Source organism: Varroa jacobsoni, unplaced genomic scaffold (genome assembly GCF_002532875.2).
Source record: "Varroa jacobsoni isolate VJ856 unplaced genomic scaffold, vjacob_1.0 scaffold_881, whole genome shotgun sequence".
Classification (NCBI taxonomy): domain Eukaryota; kingdom Metazoa; phylum Arthropoda; class Arachnida; order Mesostigmata; family Varroidae; genus Varroa; species Varroa jacobsoni.
Window position 1 is genome coordinate 268,047 of NW_019213783.1, and position 13,080 is coordinate 281,126.

General features: G+C 38.3%; 2 protein-coding genes across 9 annotated transcripts in view; one reads left to right on the forward strand and one right to left on the reverse strand.

Moving 5' to 3' along the window:
• Window positions 1-3,913, reverse strand: part of LOC111264613 (acyl-CoA-binding domain-containing protein 6) — an 11,796-nt gene extending 7,883 nt beyond the window's left edge. For 2 of the 6 annotated variants that reach the window (XM_022840670.2, XM_022840669.2), the window contains exons 1-4: window positions 3,741-3,906; window positions 2,156-2,274; window positions 1,381-1,458; window positions 1,014-1,107 (exon numbers count right to left, since the gene is read on the reverse strand). In XM_022840670.2, coding sequence (XP_022696405.1) covers window positions 1,014-1,107; window positions 1,381-1,458; window positions 2,156-2,274 — 291 coding nt within the window. In that variant the 5' untranslated portion in view covers window positions 3,741-3,906. Of the gene's footprint in view, window positions 1-1,013; window positions 1,108-1,380; window positions 1,459-2,155; window positions 2,294-3,202; window positions 3,433-3,740 lie in introns of those variants that run through there. The other 4 variants (XM_022840667.2, XM_022840666.2, XM_022840668.2 and 1 more) reach the window with 4 other exon arrangements.
• Window positions 3,914-4,137: 224 nt separating this feature from the next.
• Window positions 4,138-13,080, forward strand: part of Sec8 (exocyst complex component secretory 8) — a 10,281-nt gene continuing 1,338 nt past the window's right edge. The window contains exons 1-17 of one of the 3 annotated variants that reach the window (XM_022840662.1): window positions 4,138-4,370; window positions 4,715-4,882; window positions 5,306-5,462; window positions 6,150-6,319; window positions 6,569-6,650; window positions 6,979-7,289; window positions 7,427-7,561; window positions 8,078-8,457; window positions 8,912-9,153; window positions 9,595-9,723; window positions 9,966-10,023; window positions 10,269-10,339; window positions 10,814-10,921; window positions 11,084-11,261; window positions 11,485-11,624; window positions 11,829-12,049; window positions 12,401-12,502. In XM_022840662.1, the coding sequence (XP_022696397.1) occupies window positions 4,761-4,882; window positions 5,306-5,462; window positions 6,150-6,319; window positions 6,569-6,650; window positions 6,979-7,289; window positions 7,427-7,561; window positions 8,078-8,457; window positions 8,912-9,153; window positions 9,595-9,723; window positions 9,966-10,023; window positions 10,269-10,339; window positions 10,814-10,921; window positions 11,084-11,261; window positions 11,485-11,624; window positions 11,829-12,049; window positions 12,401-12,502 (2,606 nt within the window). In that variant the 5' untranslated portion in view covers window positions 4,138-4,370; window positions 4,715-4,760. The remainder of the gene's footprint in view (window positions 4,371-4,714; window positions 4,883-5,305; window positions 5,463-6,149; window positions 6,320-6,568; window positions 6,651-6,978; window positions 7,290-7,426; window positions 7,562-8,077; window positions 8,458-8,911; window positions 9,154-9,594; window positions 9,724-9,965; window positions 10,024-10,268; window positions 10,340-10,813; window positions 10,922-11,083; window positions 11,262-11,484; window positions 11,625-11,828; window positions 12,050-12,400; window positions 12,503-13,080) is intronic. The other 2 variants (XM_022840663.1, XM_022840664.1) reach the window with 2 other exon arrangements.

Here is a 13,080-nt window from a genome sequence, read left to right on the forward strand (position 1 = left end):
ATATGTTAGGTCGTGTAATAACCACTATCTTCCTAGCGGAGCAGGCCGGGATTTTTGTTTTGGCATAGAACGATTATGTCGAGAGAACTGCTCGACGAGTCCAAAGAAAGCACCTGTAAACCTCAAATAGCAAAAAACTCGTTCATTCGCCGAGTATGATCATCGAGCGTTTGACTGGCGTAACATATCTTGAACCAATGGCATTTAATCAATCCTCCCTCAAACGGAAAATTTTTTTACGTTCATAATATTTTCAAGACCACACACCGACGAATTCTGTTAGCATATTCAATAGAGCATAGAGGTGAGTATCAGCATCAGTTTAAGCTAATTTTGAAGAAAAATCGATAAATGTTTACAAAAATAGCTTCCAAATTCTAGAAAAATAAGTTGCTCTCTTCGGAGTTAATCTTCATACCTAAAATGCTGTATTTAGCAGTTCAATGAAAACTTTCTACAGATTATTTTTAAATAACTTTACCTCAAGAAAACTTAGTTAGCTAGCTGTATAGAATTTCATTAGAAGGGAAATAATAAGCTTGTGCATGACAAATCTGCTAAAGTCCTTTATTACGATTCAAATGTGTGAGAGCATTGCTACTAAAAGGGCTGTATAGTGGTTACAGGGACAACTCACGGTTTCTACGATAGATTCTGCGCTGGGCCGAATAACAAACAACTTTGAGATAACTTTAGCGGGGTACTGCAAAAAGTGTGAGCATCTATGCTATATTTGGCAAGATATCAAGCATTAAGGTTATTGAGCCCACTGAAGTTATTGACTCCATGGAACACACTACAATTTCCATAGGACCTTCAGAAAAACTTTAGTTTCAGAGTACTAGATCTGTATTCAGTTGTTCAAACGGCCTAATCTTATGGCTATGGTTGAAAGAGCGAGGAGTCGCTGACTCGAGCCCCACTATGGACATATATAACGGCACATGAGTGATTAATTAACTGAAGTACGTTAACCTTACAGAAAGGTACAAACGACATCATATGGAACTAACCTCACTGAATTCTGGATCTAACTTCTTCACGAGGGCAATGTACTCCTGCATGGCCAAATCCTTGGAAACCTTTCCTAGAGCTTTCCAGGCGTCCCTGTGAGCCAAGCGAGATCGCCAGTATCAGAATTTCTTAAAAATGCACATGTTTGAAATATCTAAACGTCTAAATTGGTGTACAAATGCAACGATACATAACAATCAAGACATCCGTGAACGTATGATAGGACCTGTCATTCGCATCTCTGGGCTGGGCAGACGGCTGGCCACGAAGCGCACGAAAGGTTTTACACACAGGGCAAAGGTCGACTCAGGAAATAAGAATTATTCGAAGTTAACGCGAACAAAAGACACAACAGGGCCTACCCACCATTTTTGTTTGTTTTTAACATCGAACCATCTTGACGGCCGATCCGTAGTACACGGACCTTCCGTAGCTTGCTTGTATCTGGAAAGACAAACAACAGCGGTGCGAAACTGGAACGTTGTTCTATGAATAAGTATCGCACAGGCACACTAGAGATTATCATAAGTAATTTAATGATATTACTGGCTACCTTCTTAAAGCGGTGTCAAAAGAAATTTTCTACTTTTCGACAGTATAATCAGCACTGGATGTGTTACCCCTTCCCAGCAAAGTACCATCAAGCTCATTATTCGTTTTGATAGTATTACGCGTATCGTACCGTAATCCTTTGTAGAACGCCTCCCTGACTAGACTATGGATTTTTTTCGATGATGGTATTTGAGATGACCCCAAACGGATATAAGGGATTTTTAGTGCTTCTTGTCGGCATGTCTTTTTTTTGTATTACAACCAATTATTTCAAAGTTACCAACCCGGATCCTCATAAATTTGTTCTATCGACTAGTTGGAAAAAGTGACAGGCGTCATCGAATTTTGAGAGTTGAAATCCTTTTTCTTCTCTGTCTCTGCAAATCTGGCCATCCGAATCTACACGACTCTGTTTTTAGCCAAAAGCTAAGGCGAAGGACAGGATACTTTGGGGTGGGTTGATGACACTGATGTAATGCATATGTGTCATCTCCCGTCAATTGAACACTTGTGCTGCCTCAACAAAATTTTAGGACATCCCATATCGTATACGGGAAAACTTTTAATTTGCCTCGCTGAATGCACATACCTTGCATATAGGTAAAGAGCATTAAAGGAATCGAGTTTGGCAGCAAATCCCACAACACGACGAGAGGCTTCGTTGAACTGTATTTCCAATTCAGAAATGGCAATGTCATCGTCTTGCATCTGTAAAATTATATAATCGCTGTTACATAAAACAAGTGTTATTTTTAACCGGAGCTTATTTAGCATTAACTAAGTATAAAGTAAATATTTTCCAGGTATTACATTTGTTTTAATTTTTGTTTCGTTATAAATTGAGTCATTTGCCTAAACCATTGACTGGCCTATTTGGCATGTTGAAGCTGATTCTACATGTTAAGAAGAGAATTTTGTCGTGTGTACGACCAATCTCATGCACAACAAGAGGTCGACATCGACTACGCGATTGTTCTTATGGTATTTGGCCAATAAAGTGAAAAATTATGTTGTTAACAGATGTAGCTTTCAATAAATAAATAGAATAAAAAAAATTTTGATTTTGTCTTTTCAGGCTACAGGGTAGATTACAACTATCCGTATCTCTACTGATTTATTTTTCTAAGCTGCTCCGCCTGTCCTTTTTCTACGAAATCTTTTAGATACATATAAAAATATGAACAGTATATGCTACACACCGGTTTTAAAATGGCAATTTACTGGAAATATGATAAGACTATGTCGTGATTATTTTTCCCAAACGAGTTAAGTTTCCAATAACTGAATACCTCTTTTAAAGCAACCCTCCTGAGTTTGTACACAATGAATCTATGGTAGCGCTATTTTCAGCCTGGAAAAATTGTCTTTGTTGCTCCATGGGGCCTCAAGGCCCTACGGAAAGGTTTTGGTGTACTCTGTCATTCCCTGTACTTTCCTTACTTCCTGTACATTCCTTGTGCTTAGCTAGCTATGTTCTCAAAGAGGTCAGTTTGATAGAACCATAGACCATATAGCACCGTTGTTTCTTGGACATTGTTACAAACAAGGATGGATCGAAAACAGTGGCTTCCCTTTAGCCCAATGTGTTATAGGAATATACAAAAAATATTCTTTCTTAACCGCTTTGAATGCCTACCTGAGCAGTTCTTACGATTCTTAAGCGAAACCAATTTCGTCTCGGAGTAAACAAAATATTTCATATATATATATACACCCGTCGTAATATTGGCTAATGAACAGCACCAGCCGGTACACAATTAGCTAAGTTCGGGTTCGTTCTCTCTGCCTGTAGTATGGAATAAGCGATAGAGCTGGGGACTTGGAAGCAGAATGTTTGCAACTCTGATCCGGTTGGTGACATGCAAATGGATGCAGCCTTATACTGACGAAGTACTTAACAAAAAAAATTATTGCTGTAATTTGAATTTTAAGACTTATATTGATGTCGACTTGAATGTCATGATCAGTTTTGAATATTTCTAGCAATGCACATATTAGAAAAAGCCGATCGTTGTCTAAAACTCGTTATGAAATTAATCGGTTGACTTATTTCTCTTCTTTGTTAGCAAATAACCGTCAAATCAAAGCTGTCACATTTTCCGTCCGCAATACTTTGCGCAACGCCTGGCAGTTTGAAAATATGTATAGACTAAATATTTCAGGGTAGTTCTTACCTTTTCGTTTTGTGCCAATTCACACGTAAATCTAAACACACCTGACACTGCTGTTGTACAAAATATATTTATTAATTATTATATTAAAGAGAAAAAGGAGAAACGATTTAAATTGGAATATTCAACATACTACAATGTGAATGGCCAAAACTTTTCCGCGCCTCCGAACGTTAACACCGAGTTCCGTCAAATAGTGTCTGGGTTAAGCACTGGAATAAGGATTAATAACTTTAACTATAAGTTAAAGCTGGCGTTGCATTTCGAAGTAGAACATGCATGTGAAAATCTTTAAATGAATTCGTATATGACAGAGACTCTCCGATTAGTGATTTTTTTTGCGGCCGAGCACTGAACGACAATATTTATTGAGATCCGGAATTTAATGATGAATTGTAAACAAACAGTTAAATCACCTGTGCTCATCTGTCAGCTGTGAATTTAACTGTAAACTTGTCCAGAAATGAGGTTACATAGAGCTTTTCAATAGATGTTTGAACGCTAAATATGAGTGAAACCTAAAACACGAGCAACTGTTAATATAATTCTAAATAATATTTTCAACAAAGGCTAACTATCAACCCATATAGTTGTGAGCGTATGGGTGCGTAGAAGGTAGACCAGCATCTAAAGGCTAGTTCTATATTTTGGTATCAGTGCTATGTTTAGTCATTTATTTTTCCCTCTTATCGCATTGTAAAGTATGTTGTTCTCATACAATCAATACTTAAATACATGCTACAGATGTAGTGTTTCTGTATAGCAAGGAAAAGCAATTTGGTCTATGCGGCCACTAGCGTCAGTAGACGGACCAATATTTATGATTTATTTTGCAATAGCTCACAAGGAATATCTTGTCATTAAAAATAGGTTTATAGTATTGTTGAACGCAATATTTTAAAACCGATAAACACAAATAAGTGTTTTCTGGAAGATATCATTGCTATTGTATTTGATAGTCGTAAATACAATTTCAGCAACGTGTTGTTCAGCGTTGAGATAAGTTCATAGACGTTCATTAGGATGTCGATGGTCAGCGGGCCAACACGTCCACCGCGCTCGTCGAAAACTGCGCGCGAATCTTCCGCAAGCGGACTTATATCTGTTATTCGTACCCTCTCTTCAAGCCAGGATAATGACGACAGGTGAGCGATTGCTGGTAGTTCTCCCAAAAAAATGTCTTCCCTATTTCACGTCAGAAATTAAAGCCTTTAAACACGTCTTCATACGGTAGTAGCCTTAAGGGACAGACATATATGCCAGTCATGATACAAAACTTCACTCATCCCATTTCTGAAGCACCATGTCGTTTTCAGTGGGAACTAGCGTAATAGAAATTTGTTGCTCAGCACTATGCTGAACATTATCCTGTTTCTTTGAACCCGGGTAGTCCCTTTGCATCGACTGTTTTAAAAAGCACCATTTGCTAAGTACTAAACTAATTTTTTTTGTCAGCGCTTCTCCACATGTATGCCTCATTGAAGAACGGGTTCAAACGGTTGTTGCATCAAATAAGTCAAATAATGATAGATTTAATGCTATCGACAATGTCTTTTAATTATATGCAGGGACCGTGAAAAAAGCCGTCTTGAGAAAGAGTTCAAGCGCTCGGATCAACGCTTGGATCTTCTCATCGAAAGCCAAAGGGATGCTCTGACTAAGGCTATGCAAGATTTCAATAAGATATCTTCCAGAATTACTTCTTCTAGAGATCGCATAAAACAGGTACTAATAAGTTAGCCACAATATTGCGAGATATTTTAACTGCAGTATAGATCTTAATTTGTCAAATGTAGACAGTATTCTGTCCAAAATACACAACGCACAAATCGTTATATCATATAGAAAGCTTAGTTGACTTGATTTTTACGATTTCTAGTAGATAAGTGTGATGTGAAACGTCATGTCTGAGAAAATTAATTTTTTTCGTCAAGGCTATAAAATGTAGATTACTGATGGTGGCTTATTTCGCGCATTCTGCTAAGGAAGTGGTCAAGGGTGTGTTGAATCAAGTCAGTACGCATATTGTGGTGAGATTTTCAAACAGCGGCAGCTTGGTTGCGTCCTTTCAGAGCACAGGAAAATATGGAATCAAATAGCCAACTTGTGAGTCATGCAATTCAGTTGAGGCCTAAACTTCTTCAGAAGCAAGGGTACGATGGTAGGAGTTATATTAGAATAAATACAGATCTAGCACCAAGGATAGAGGAAGGTGTGAATTTTGTGGATAGTACTGCAGTTGAAACCGAAGCCGTACACTGAGGTGGGAAATACCTTGAAGTAAGGATTGTTCGCTTAGAAAACGTTTTATTACGAACCTGTTACGTGTATTCATTTACCACGCAGGTGGGTGGTAGTGAGAAGCGAATAATGGAATTGACTGTTTTATATATTTGTATGGCGTGCATCCAGGTGAAACAAAAATTGCAGACTGCTCAGGTTCTTCTGCAGTGCAAACGCGATGAGCTTCGACGTCTTTGGTTAGAGTCAGTTGAGCATTCGCATGTGCTTCATTTGCTTGAACAGATAGAAGGTCTGAACTCTGTACCACACAAACTCGACAACAACATTTCGCTAGCTAGGTGAGCTCTTTGGTGGCATTCTGTAACGGCCCATCCTGGTTTCATGTGGCTGCATTATTTGATGAATATTACGAACGGTATAATATCCAGTTTTTGAATGCTTATTCATGCCAAATATCTTTGAAGTCCGTTCTACCTCTTATATTCTATACTGTTCAGTGGAGTTTCTGGATAGATCTAATTAGCTTGAGTTTACATAGCCTAATTTCTGTATGTAAACTATATATCATGCTTCACACCTTGTCACAGGTATCTACAAGCTACAAAGGATCTCATGAAGAGTGTAGCACTGCTCGAAGGAGAGCTCAGCGGAGTTGACGCTCTTAGGGAGGTAATGGTAGAGATTTCCACGGAGGAAATCGACATATAGATCATTATATATCAAATCCAGATCTGTATAAGGTCGTAGGCTTCTCAAGCAGTCGTGTCAGTAGACAGGAATAATATGAACACAGTTTGATATGTGTTTCTGTGCGTATTTTCTGATCATTGAGGTTCAATTTTTTTCATCTCTAAAAGTGTTTTTGCAAGTTTGCGGCTTTACATTATGCTTGAGATTTAGCAAAATAAGCTTATCGGTTTATAAAAATCTACAAACAAATTTACATACATTTCATTTGGAGTTGTTTAATCATAGTTGCCTTTATTATTTCGCATAGGTCAAGGATAATCTCCAGCAACAGAAAGAGCAACTACACGAAACGCTTATGACAGAACTACAGCGGCACCTATACGAAGAAGTTTCACGCGACTGCTTGGACGCCTTCCGAAGGAGCGGCAAAATTCCAAATTCGAAGGCAGAGCATGTTGCTACCCATCGCTTGCTGGTTTCGATCGAAGACGCAGAACTTCTCAAGCTTGAGAAGATAGCTGGATCGGAACGACGACTCGATTCTGAACGACAGATTGTCATCCTTGTTAGATGCCTTGTACTATTGGCCAAAATTTCTGAAAGTGTCGAGATGATAAGGTGTGCTGGTTACATTAAATAAATATATTTAGTCCATTATAACGCTTGCCGTGCTGTTGATTGTGATTTCAGTTCTACTGTTCTTATGACTTGAATGCAGTGCGTTGCGTTATTAACTTTGATCTGATCCTTTTTAGAGAACGATGCCAAGGCCACTTATTTCATGCGGTCTCACGAACGACAACTGCCGTTCTGGAAGGTGGAGAAGGACCTGAAAGGTTATTGCAGCTGCTCGAACTTATTTTTGCGCAGTTTCTTATCATAGAACAGAGGTGAGCTCTTTATAAACACGACACTATTATACGGTATATGTGTCCGCTAACCGAAAATTTACACTCGTTTCCTCTAGTCGGTTAAATATTTGGTGACTCGATTTTGTTTGGCATACTTATCATGTATATAGCTTTCTTTTTTCAAGAAGCTTTAACTGAAGTTGTTTAAACACGATCGGTTTCAACAGAGTAGGATTTATATAATCTGGGCCGATCAATGTGGGGCTCGGCCTCGAAGTCGGGACATTATTATGAGACTACTATCCAATAATTCTCAATTCGACTCTTATACGTAATTTCAACAATCCGTATCCTCAATGGAGAATACTATAAACTCTTTAAAGGTATCTGTTAAGGCCACCAAGTTATTGGATCGGTGTTATTTCGTTTGGATTTATCACTGCGCCGGATGAACCATTTTCCAAGCGTCTATCTCTATCCAACAAGCCTACTATGTGCACTGCTAGTTTCTCTATACACTAGTAAGTCAATGATTGGCCTTTGTGTGATTTGTAGGCATCAGCTGGTCCTTTCACATCTTTCTCCTCACGTTGTTTCCGAGTATGATGAAGAAGGCAATCCGATACCTCTTCTCTACTCGATGGAAGACATTTCGTCGAAGATGCAGCACGTTCTCACTACACTACTCAACACGTATCTAGGAGCAACGGGTGGCCGACAAGAAGTGCATGGTGGTTTTGGCACGTCTGCGGGGGATAATATGGACGTGAATCTTTTTTTTTTGCGCAAAAGGCCCTTTGTGACAACAGTTAATCCTACTAAGCAGCGTAAATTTACTTTGTTCAAATTTGACAACTCGCAGCTGGCCATTTCGAAGAGCAGCTATCTCCAGGAACAACAGCAGCAAGGTAGCAACGGAGTTGTCATAGAGAAATGTGAGTCTATGTCCATGTTTTACAAGTATATATTATTTACAACATCAAGCACATTGATGTAGCTATTATTGTAAATAACAAATAAGTGCCAAACATAACCGATCATTGAGTCTCTATGCTATAAAATCATGAGGTCACCGAGTCTCTAATCAGCTTTAGATTTTTAGCCACAAAAAAGCCGCATTGACGTAATTACTGTAGAATGGAAAGAAGAAAGGAAAAACTTAGCCCTATGGCTTACAGATGAACTTTAGTTGATTTGGGCCGGCAATAATTTTAGCTGTTATCTTGTAATATTGATAAATGCCAACACAGCATTATGTGGCAAATAGTGGAGATTTTGCAACAATTCATTGTGTTTTACAAAGCGAGGCAAATTTGTCTACTACCGGTAGCGAATAAAATTATGAAGTGTCCACATAAAAGAGAACGAGGTTAACCTATGTTACTGCAGCTACGGATCAAGGAGCCGCCCTCGGGCCGACCCCATCACCGTCTGCTCCTGGCGGGACTGCGGGAGGAACCGGTTTGTGGGAACAGGTCGTGTGTAAACCGTCGTTCAAGAATATCAGTTATATGTACAGGCCAATGTTGCGTTTTGTCGAAAGACTCGATGACGCTGAACGAAGTCCACTGCAGATCGTTCTCACGGCGGCTGTCAAGGAGTTTCTCGCCATGGTCAACGATGAACTGCAGGTTCGGTAACTTATCATGTTCTTGCAAAAAGTTGGCAATTGCTTTTCTTAATCGTAAAGATTACAGTTAAACTTTCAATCCAAGTGTAGTGATTTGAAGTCCATTTTGAAGCTCCCCTTGTTAACGATGTTACCCCGAACTATTGCACGTATTTGTTGAAATATAAGTGGAGCTGATACTTATCCTTAAATACATCTCATGTGTGGCTGTTTTTCGCAGTTCACATTTAATTCAATTACTGATTATTTAGTACTGCTTCAGGCTCCTGTTGAGGCAGGTGCTACTAGCCTTTCAGAAGCTTTAGATGGTAGTAAAACAATGGTAATCTTGTCTTTAAACCTCGTCAAGGTTGCTATTCTAATGAGGGCATAGGTATGGATTTCGACGACAATTTGCAAGAGACTGTGAGTGCAACTATCATACAATTTTCATATCTTGCAGACCGTGGTGGAGCAGTCAGCGAAATCATTGGAGGAATTCCGTGTGGTAACCGATGCAGAAGTTTTAAAGAGTCTAAAAACGACTCGACCAGTTCTCCAGAGCTGTGTAGCCATCGATGGTATTCTGCAGGTAATGTGTTTGTCTATAACATATTCTAATATACTAGTCAGTTCCTTCTAACTTTACATAACAAAATGTATCCTGATCGTATATTTTGTCACTTATTAAAAATTACCGTTGAATTCACTTCAAAATCTATGGTTTATACCTAATTAACGTCTGACTAAGCCGTATGGAACCATCTAAAATATCATTTACATACAGGTGATTGTGGAGAACACGTGAACTGAAGATATTTTTGTTCCTTGCAGGTTCTTAAAGAGCATGCCAATGACCTTCCTCAGTTCGCTTCCGAGTTCGTTGAAAAAGGTAAGTCTGCATAGATGTTTAGGTCAAATTTTGCTTCTATTCTGTTTTATCACCGTTGGCTTGTTTTAGAGCCAGAATACTGAGTGCAAAAAAGGCCTTAATAAAATACTTTTATTTGTATCTTTCTTGATAATGATTGTGTCGAGATATATCAAGACTTATGCCTATTTTCGCGACTTGATCATCTTCTGTTTACATTGCTAGCATGGATGTGACAACTTCTTTGTATGCGCAATTCGTTGCAGCATGTGACGTTATGAGAAGATACAAAGATATCGCCGAGCACACCTATCGTACGATTGTACCGCCACAAGAGGTAAAGTTGAGCTTCATCATGACTATGAAACTTACTAGGTTAACTTAACTTTGGGAGCCATATTTTAAATTTGTCATACATGATCTTACTTCCCCATGTAGTTCACTGTATTGAGTAACTACAATAAACAGTTTTTATTCACTAAAACATGAGCAGCAGTGCGATTTGGTTTGAGCGCGTGTATTACGCTGGATAGAATTCTTTCCTATTATACTAGCGTTTTTTTTATAACCAATCTTTTTAAATAAGCTTTTCGTAAGTTGTAACTCCTAAGAGAGTCAATTCTTAATATAAGTTTTGGAGGAAAAGGCAATTTAGTTTATTCGTATAGCATACAATCGATTAGTTTATAAGGGTCCGTATGGGTGAGTTCGTAATTTAGGGCCTGAAAGTTGAATTTCTTTTTTTTTTTTTGAAAAAGGGTGACGCAGACTGTTTTTTTTTTAATATTTGTTTATTTCGCGCTGGGAACAGGTGCGCCAGACGAACAGCAATCATTGGATATCGGATCCAGACATCTGCCGTTGTTTAATGGGTTTACCCAATTGGATTAACCTCATTGACGATGTCGAACACGAAGAGGTATGAATAAACAATTAAATCTCAAAGATGCAAGGAAGAATCAAAGGATTTAAATTTCTGTGATATTTATTGCAAAAATTGTTAAAACTGAGACTTAGATTAATCAGCTGTTATAATTCTATAGTAATTCTATATTCTGCTTGATCTATGTTTTCTTAATAGCTCGAAGAGAGTCCCGAAGATATCCGTCTTCGCAACCAACAAGAGGTCTCGATCCTTCTTTCGAATTTAGGTCAGAAGAAAGATATACCATCGACGGAGATTTTTAGCAATGTTAACGATCTCAAGATGGTAGCTCACATGCACGAGGGACTTGAATGGCTTAGTATACGCACACAAGGTATATATGAAGTGTGATAATTCTATGCTGATCTTACTTACTCAGCTATGAAATACCTTTTCTTGTAAGAAACTTGTGCTTAATTTTAACCGTTACATGTTGTTAGGACAGACAAAAACCAATCTAGTTTATACATCTAGTATATACAGATCATCCAATGATGTATGATTAATAAGCTTCTCATTAATAAATGCATGCTGTACACATGCATGATTGCTCACAGAAATGTGTGATGCTCTGAAGTGCGGTAAGGATAATCCAGCCGAAGATAACAATCTATCAGAAGCGTTACGGAAACTAAAGGAATTTGCGACGGATCTACAAGAGAAAGCGAATACCTGCTTGTTGCTTCTACATCTCGAGGTAAACGCCACGAAAACAAATCTGTTACAAAGCTTAGAGTATAATGTACTCGAATCACACTTCAATTTGTTTACAATAGATAGATTAATATGTATAATTGGCATATTTTACTGAAATTATTAACAATTAGAGTTTTTTTTTAACAGGCTAGCCTTGTAGCGCAGCTTCGTAACTCGTACGACTATTTGGATATGTGACATTTAGGTCCGTGTGCACTGCTTCTACTATCTATTACCGCTCGTGGCCGAAGGCCATTTCACCACAGCAGTGGGAAGTCTTGGAGGTGGCAGCACGAATTCGCCAGATGTAGCTCATGGCGGCGGTCATGGAACCCAAGATACCGACCGACAGGTTTTGGACCTTGCCGCTGACCTTTCACGGATCGAGGAAGCACTTAGCAATGCTGTTCAACCTCGTAAGCACAAGTATGTAACAGTTCAGAAGTACAAAATAAAACATTACTTGGCCAATAGTTTGCAAACAGCGTTCATGCATACCAAATACATTTTTTAATTGAGTTTCTTTACAATTTTGTAAGCAACGAGTTTTCAATTGGTTTTTCTTAAAACTAATTGGATTCCTTCGATAACTGACGATAGTCACTTACCACCACGTAAGCTTAAATGATAAATCTTCGGGCTAGTCACGTATCAGCGCGTTTGTAGCTTAGGTGCTAAATCGAAACATAGGAGTTTCGTTAAATTGTTTTCCATTTATGAAAAACTTTACGTTACCAATTGCTTTCTAACAATTTTTCATATAAAAACTTTATTTAGGTATGTCTTCGAAGGCCTGGGCCTGGTTATAGCAGTTATCTTAATGAATGCTGTCCCGCAGATTCATCGTATCAATGAACTTGGAGTAAAGCGCATTTGCAGGTGACCTTACTTATATCTTATATTGGTACACTGTATATACCATATACCTGTCAAATAACTTCATCAAAGTAAACATATGTAGGTTGCCAAATTGAGCAAATCGTCTTTCACCGACGTCTCGCAAACATTGTGCCTACACGTTCTAACAGTGTATTATAAGTGTTCATTTAAGGGATCGTTCCTAGAGGCTTGGCTTTAAGGCTTTGCCTAATACGACAGCCTAATAAAAACATGTTAAAGAAAGGCACATTAGTCAGGGTCTTAAATATAATGTGAGCTTATAACCGGTGTATTACAATATATACTTGTTAAGTACTCTTTTTAGACACCAACTTATTCGCACAGTACATTGAATTCACTAGCAATCGTTGTTATCATATAGAGCTCAAATGGCGAAAAAATACTTGATTGTAATTCCCGTCTACTGTCATCTATGGATAACTACCTGTTAGTATGGTTTCCTAAAGTTACTTCGAAAAATACAAAGCTCGAAAGCCGTTCTGTTATGACGTGACGGTTTAGTGATATGAGCCTATACCATCGATGTCCGTAGAAACTTCTTTTATATATATATATGA